Source organism: Apaloderma vittatum, unplaced genomic scaffold (genome assembly GCF_000703405.1).
Source record: "Apaloderma vittatum isolate BGI_N311 unplaced genomic scaffold, ASM70340v1 Scaffold45725, whole genome shotgun sequence".
Classification (NCBI taxonomy): Eukaryota; Metazoa; Chordata; class Aves; order Trogoniformes; family Trogonidae; genus Apaloderma; species Apaloderma vittatum.
The window spans coordinates 1-7,980 of record NW_009716217.1 but is presented as its reverse complement, the minus strand read 5'-3'; the positions used below and the strand labels follow the sequence as shown (position 1 = coordinate 7,980).

General features: G+C 37.5%; 1 protein-coding gene across 1 annotated transcript; it reads left to right on the top strand.

Annotated features, from left to right (window-relative positions):
- Positions 1 to 223: 223 nt before the first annotated feature.
- LYAR (Ly1 antibody reactive) lies at positions 224 to 7,860 on the top strand (the record flags this gene model as incomplete). Its single annotated transcript, XM_009869432.1, has 6 exons — positions 224 to 345; positions 1,279 to 1,393; positions 3,829 to 3,936; positions 5,318 to 5,401; positions 7,155 to 7,491; positions 7,762 to 7,860. Coding segments are annotated over exons 1-6 (865 nt in total), but the record flags the coding sequence as incomplete, so codon positions are not given.
- Positions 7,861 to 7,980: the final 120 nt, after the last annotated feature.

Genomic DNA, 7,980 nt, shown 5'->3' with positions numbered 1-7,980 from the left:
GGGAGGAGGGTTCCCGGTTTCCCCTGCGCTCAAGGAGTCGGGCAAAGCGCTTTTCCCCTCCGAACTCCTGTGTCGGTGGACGCGCTGTTTTGGTGCTTTTCAGCCACCCAAGTGCTACTGTCGGGCCGTCAGTGAAACGTCTCCATGTGTTTCCAGGGCTGCGCTTGTGCGGGGGAAAAAAAGGTCGTACCCGTGTCCTAGAAGCTCCTGCCCGCCCGCCGACATGGTGGTTTTCACCTGCGACGCGTGCGGAGAGTCCGTGAAGAAAGCCCAAGTGGAAAAACACGTGAACTTCTGCAGAAACTGCCAGTGCCTTTCCTGCATGGACTGTGGCAAGGAGTTCTGGTAGGTGAAGGATGAGAAAACGCCCCGCCGAGCCTGCAGTGGTTGTCACAAATACCAGATTTTCATATGGTGTGTTACCATTAAATTGAGCAATTCCTCAATCATACTGAAGTGCAAAAATATTCATGTTCTTATATAATTTCAAGCTCAATCACCAAAGTTTGAACCACAAGGACAACTAAACCTCGCAGTAAGCAGAGTTGCAATTTCTTCTTTTACAGTTAGAAGTAGCAGTACTTTCAGCTTTTGATTATAAACAAGTGTTACTTATTCTGCTACTGCCAAGAAGGAGATGGACAGTAAAATAAAACATTCTGAATTTGGTTGTTACTTCTCAGAAAGCAATGCTAGTATCTGCTTTTGAAAGACAAATACATCAATTTGCATAAGAAGATGAGATTGGCCTCAAATCATGACTATATTTCTCAATACTTCCTGACAAAAGAACAAGATTTCTGTTAGTCTTTCCTTTCTGGGGACACTTACACATTAGTCAGAACTACACTATCATGCTGCTATACGCTAGTATATCAATATTTAGGAATTAAGTTTTGCAGGTATTTTTTACCACTTTTTCTAATGTCAAAACCTGTCAGCGTGAGTAGTAAAACACAGACACACATTAATAGCTGTGTATATGTTACATGTACAGATGTGCATAGATTATAGAGTCGTTAAGAAAAGCAGCAGTATACTGGAGACTTGCAAGTCAGAAATTTTCACTGAAGGCTGTAACATGACAGAAATGTCAGCAGTCTCCTAAGCCCGTACTTTAAGTGAATTGAACTCTATTCATATAAGCGTTGTCAGTATTAAGGTTTAAACGGTAGATGCCATCATCTGTTACTCCAGTTTGCTGATTGCATGAGTCTTGCATAGTTCCAAGGGCTGAAACACTTTAGTGACCTACTGTTAAAAGTCTTCTGTGTTTAGGGGTGATGATTATAAGGAACACGTGAAGTGTGTAAGTGAAGACCAGAAATACGGTGGAAAAGATTTTGAAGCCAAAACTAACAAAGGAGATGCTAAACAACAGGAGTGGATTCAGGTAAGGTTTGCGCTATTTTGCAGATATAATAACTAACTGCTGTTTACAGTTGTTGAAGACAAAAGAGAGGCTATACTGGATCAAACCAGAAATCTATTTCCCCCCAATATCCATGGGTTTCTTTTGGCAATTCCTTGATAGGTCTATTGCTTATCCTGGTAAGAAAAACACATCTTTTCTGTTTTGTTTTGAATCTGCCTGCTACTAGTTTGATTTAATGTTCAATATTTCTTACATACAAAGAGACATTAATCGTTGTCCACCCTCTTCATGCCACCTATGTTTTTGTAGACCTGTGTCAGGCATCCCTCTCTTTCTCATCGTCTCTGTTCCAGGCTGAAAAGCCCTATCCTGCTCAGCTGTTCTTCATATATAAATTATATCTTTCACCCTCTGGAGTCTTCCTGGTTCTAGTGTAACGTCCTTGTGAAATGAGGTTACAAGAGCTATGTACATTGTTCAAGATACAGATGAACCACAGAATTACTTTGTGTCATAGTGATGGTATTCTTTATTACTTTCTTACTGATTTTTGTCGGTTGATCTATTTTTTCATTGTCTGCTGCTGATCATTGTGCTGGCATTTTCATGGAATTAATTACTTTAACCTGAAGATCTTGTGATCAACTTAAAGCATGCCATTTTAGGTGTGAAGTTAGGATTGTTTTTCCAAAGCATGCTGCTCTCCATGAATTTGTGTTGTGTTTAATTCACCTTTTTAATACCTAGTCCCTCACTCCCTTAAGATCTTTCTAGAATTCCTCAGAGTCCTCATCTTGAATAGCTTCATATCATCAGGAACATTTTCCTGCCCTGTTTTCAGTTATTTTATCTTGAGCAGCAGTGGCTCCGCCATGGGTGGAAATGTCTCCTACCCTTTCTCTCCTACGCTTCGAGTAGTTATTTATCCGATGCAACAACCTACCCTCTTATGGCACTTAGTTTCCTTTAAAAGTTTTAAGAAGAAACTCTGTGGATACATTTTACAGTTACCTGTGCTGGCAATACTGCGTTGCAGAATTAAGACTTTCGTCCTTGAGCTCTTTTCTAAACAAGTACATAACTCTTGCTTGCTAATTATGAAAAGAGACCCTGACCAGCTGAGTAGAGCTCATGTTGGGAGTTTGTCTGTGAGAATGGACGGATAAAGAGGCTTCTCGTACACAAGATGTGCATAGGAGAGTATGATCAAAACAGACCTGGGAAAAATCTGTTCTCCTTGTGTGACAAGAGAGTGATTGAAGGAGTACATGAGCTAATAACAACCCTGGCTGCCCAGTCTGGTCTCTTGTTTGTAACCCACAAATAGTGCTTCTTGTTAAGACGTATAAATATGTGTGTCTGCTTGCAACAAGGTGGCGTTTGCTTGATCATAGTGATCATCAGCGATGTCCATGAATCCCGCACCAACAATACTCCACTTTTTTTAAAAAAAAAACATTTGATTTCAGTTAGATCACCTTTGTGCATGTCTTTCTTGATTTCTCTCTCGTAAAGACCACACATACTAAATACTAAACCATGTGCATGTTCTCAAGGCGTATGATTACTACCACTGCAGTCAGGGCACTAGCGCCATTGTTGAGACAGAACATTGTTTGAGAACACTGCTCAAAGGCAGTATGAGGTGAATGCTGTTGCTTTTGAAAATTGTCAGCCTTCCTTGACCGTAAGTACTTCTACACAGCAAGGTGAGGGACTGTTCTAGAGCATCCTTCTCTGGTAGTCTTAATGCAGCCACAAAACCTTTCAGCAAACAGATTTGCAGAAGTACAGGAAGGCTATCCAGTGTCCAGTGGCTATATCTTTAAATAAAGGGAAGCTCACAGCCTTTTTTCCCCACAAGCAGCAGTGCTTTTCAAGTAACTGCCACAACGCTGTGGCCTAACCTCCTCTTTCTCTGTGCTGGCACGTAGCACAGGAACATACCTGAGCTGTCTCATTAATCCTGGGATTAATGACTGGTGAAGCTGGCACTGCTGCCAAAAGAAATGCATGTCAAATTGTGGCCTCAAACCTGGTTTTTCACAATTAAGTCCAGAATTTTGCAAAAACCATCAGTTGACAATTGCTTTTCCTAACGTGGGTCTTTTCAGGCTACAAGAGTCCCCTGTGTGATACAGCTGCTTTACTTCCAAGTAGTGTTATTGCGGGTTCTAACTTGTACATCAAAAAGTGTTGGTGAGCAGTCCTGCTTGCCTCTACTTACTATAGAGGTATAAATATTTACATAGATAACTTGGATGCATCTTACCATCTGTGATTCAACCAAAGGTTAGTGGTTTACCCATGCATATTGAACAGTTCTTTCAAGCAGGCTATCCTGTCTGTGGGTACTGGGTAATTTCAGCCCAATGTATTTCTGACTTGCGTACCTTGCACATATCATTTGATCATTATGCTTCTTTGTTGATTTGATTCTATTTTTCATTCAGAAAATTCATGAAGTAATGAAGAAGCCAAACATAAGCCCTAAAGTGCGGAACATTCTGGACCAAATGCGTGTCTTTGATAATATTCCAAGAAAAAAAGTAAAGTTTCAGGTATGTTTTAATATCAATTTATCCATGCAGTGAGCTTAAAAATAGACTTTTTTAGCAAGTACCGCTTCCTTTTAACAAAGGTTGGAAAAATTACTTGTTTGGGCATTGGTAAATGGTGTAATAGCCAAGTTTCAAATAGGCAATGTTGATAAAATACGTCTTTTTAAGAAAGACTCTCTGTGTGCCATTTTAATTAAGCTAGAGACTCAAAATTCAAGCTTAATCACCATATGTAGGCTTGTTCTTTTTTTAACACTTTTTTTTTTTCTATTTGCAATTTCTATTGAATGTCCAAATTCTTAGATTTACTTTTAAAGGATTCTTATTTCTGTGGCTTTGTTTTTTCCTGCTAAAGGCAAGATACCATTTTGAGAGTTTTCCTGTTGCACAGTATTCCGACAGAATCTCCTGTACTGCATGCTTCACTAAAATTTGCATCACAGCCAAAGCAAATTCCAATAGTGCTTCTTGTTAGTGATGTATCAGTAAATGTTGTATCAGTAAAGAATTACTGAGAAGCTGGCTCCTTCCCCTTCTCTGTTCCATGCTTCAGATTGTGAGCCTGAGGGATCACGATTGCTCCAAAGCACTCAGACCCTAACGGAGCTGTGGTGATATTGTTGCTAGCAAGCTGAAGGTTAGAATACTTTTCTACAAAATGAATGTTCTAAGCAGAAAAAGTTGTTGTCTAGAAGCTTCTTTCTTTTTGGTAAGATACGTTGCAGTGGAAGATCAGATTTATTTGCAGTTTGTTCTTCTAATTTGCTAATGCAATGACAATGGGATTTTCATTGCAATGCAAATATCTTTATATTAGGTTTTACTTGAATTCCACAATCCTGAAAGCTGATCCATTGCTGATGGTGTGAGCATATTATAAGTAGAAATTTACTGCTTTGATTCAATTTTCAGCAGAAACTCCTGCAATAGCCCAAACAACTTTCAAATGTTTACATTGAGATATTTGCTAAAATTTTACTTTTCTTTAATAAACTAAGGAGCATGATTAGTACACAAATAAATAAGTAAGATCAGATCCTTAATATTCCTATTTATGGGAGCAGTCAGAAGGTTTGGTAGGACATTGACACAACCAGCTGTATTCAAAAGCTTGAGGATTATCTTTTCTATATATTTACTCTTCTGGATTACTATTGGTGAGGCAATTGAGAGGCATGTCTCTTAACAGTATGCAGGCATTATGTGAAATAGTTTAGCATGGAAGTTTAAGAGACTCGTAGAGAGTAAACACCTTACCAGATCTTAATCAGAAGTGATTAGATTTTTAAGTGAAAAAATAAGACCAAGAACCAAATATATGGTAATCAAGAAAAAAATCAGAGATGCACCTTTCCAGTTACTGTTGTTTTTTCCTGCACAGAATTGGATGAAAAACAGTTTGAGAATTACTGACAGCACTCTGCAAGACCAGGTGTGGGATATTTTCTCTGAAGCAACCAGAAATGTAAGTTTAGTTACAGGTACAATGTACAGTCGGCATGCAGTCAAAAACGCTGGAAGGAAAACCTTCCAGATTCTCTTTCTAAATATTAGCAGAAATATTGTCTCCCATTGTTACAATGGATTACGTTATAATCTAAGGTTCCTAAATTATACTGCTAATTCGTAGAATATACTGTTGCTGAAGTAGTGCATACTGGGTAGGTTGTGATTAAAAACTTAAACTTTTATCTTCATTTCCAATCTTTTGCCACACATTAAGGAATAAAGTGCTTTCAGAACTTTATTGACCTCAAATTTATGTGTATTGGAGTGGGAAACGAACAGCACCTAGTTTACCAGTTTTATTAGTGGAGAGAGATGAGATCCTCCAGTTTGTGGTGCAAATTCCTTCCATTTCTGTGTCCAAACCATGGACTCACATTGACCTTTTTTCTCAGTCCCTAATTCTTTGCTATTTCAGTACTAGCTTGGCATGTTTTGGTAGGGTGTTGTTTTGATTGTTTACATCTACTACTGCTACTAGAAAGCTGTTCCATAAACTTACTTGTCCTTTGATGTGAAAATGCTCTCCTCTTTCCCCAGCTCATTTTGAGGAAGAGTGTGGGCATAACTTTGGCATTTATCTCTTGTAGATCCTGCTTCATGTTTCTGATTTAATGATTCCAGTTAAATCTATTTGTAGTTTTTTTGAAGAATCCACATGTAAGAGCCAGGAAGGAGAGAAGTGGATTTTTTAATAGGATATGAACATAATGTAAACTTTGGGTGCTGTATTTCAAGTATACTTTCTTGCTGGAACATTAATTCTGAGTCAGTACAACTTCACTGAAGTAATAATTCGATTTAAACTGATTTTTTTTCTGCAAAATCTTGGATCTGAACAATTATTTTAACACAGGTAAACATTTTATATTTACCATAGAGTATGGCATTACAGTAAAATATGTAACACAGCTTTCTTGCTCAGAAGGAGTTCCTTTAAGATTTCTAAAAAACATCTCAAGATATTCTTTGTAATACATACCATGAAGTGTGTGCACTCAAAGGAAGTGTTTAAGTGATTGAATTGAAATTACCCTTTACAAAAACTGACTGGTATTAAGTGGCTTGTGTAAATACATATTTTCCTTCTAAATAGCCACATTAACATTGTGTTTCACTTGTTAAAGTTTAATTTAAATATAAAAATCTCAATTAATATATTAATTCTTCTACAAGGAAATTATTATAAGCCCAGGAACACTAAAAGAAAACCAAACTGAAGTGAGAAAAATACAATTAAAGCAAGGAGCAGAACTTTTGCTGATATCAAGCAATAATGGTTGGTTGTCTCAGACATTTCCCAAGACAAGGAACTGGAAGGCAAAGCCAGGATTGTTACTGAGGGCCACATATTTGGGAACAGGTCCTGTATCGTGCTGTGGTATAAAGTAGTTTTGTCTGTGTAAATCAAACAGTTGTCTCTCCCTTAATTACAGTTAGCAAATATGTTTAAAAACACAACAGACAACTATTTCAAACAGAAATTATATATGTTATAAGATAACTTTTATTTTGTGATGTTAAGTAATTAGCTTTTGGACTGTTAAAAGAAAGATAGCCATACTAGTGCTATTTCTCAGGTAACTGGTGTGACCACATGTAAGCAATTTAATTGATGCAGGATATTAGCATTCTGCATGAATGATATCGCAGAGAAAACTGCAGTGTCCAAAAGGCATGTAAAATTGTAATAATCTGTCTTCCAACAAAAGATTTCAAGTGAAAAAGAACAAGAAAAGCCACAACAGAAGGAACAGAGGCAGCCTGCAGAAACTGGGGAAAAAACATTGGCAGAAGAAGACGGAATTACGGATGATAAAATTGAGAAGAAAAAGAATAAGAGAGAACGAAAAGAAGAGAGACAAAAGAATAAAAAGAAGGAGAAAAAAGACTTGAAATTAGAAAACCAGTCAGAAGTGAAAAAGAGTAAAAAGTCCAAAAAAGGAAAGGAGAGCCCTGAGAATGAATTTGAAATAAATGGAAATGGCCATCAGCATGAAATGGAAGAGGAAACAAATGTAAAGAAGCGCAAACATAAGCATGCGGAAGGTATCTGCCCTACACTTTATATTATTGTTTTCAAGATGCTGATAAAAATCAGTGCCTTAAAGCTCAATAATCTACCTAAATAGAATATTTCAAGTTACGTATACAAATTAGATTATTTTTAAGACTGTGCTCGCACAGTCCTTTTATAAAATCTGAACCTCTTAGCAAATATAAGCTCACGTTACAAGAACAGGAACTTTTAAAGTCACGTCAGAACTTTTCTTCTGCTTTTATAATTTTTTGTGTATGTTCATCCAAATCCATCTCTAGAGGAACCTCATACTACAACAAAGAGAATGAAAACTGAACACATTTCAGAAGACGTGGAAGCAGAAGACACCAATGGCAATGAAGAAAACGTGGGAACAGGTAAATGTATTCTTAAAGGGCGAGTTTAGAGTTACAAAACTATTCTGCAAAAGAACTACTGCGGAATATAAATACGGTGCTTTTGCAGCAAGCCATGGAATAAATTGTGCCGCAGTATAC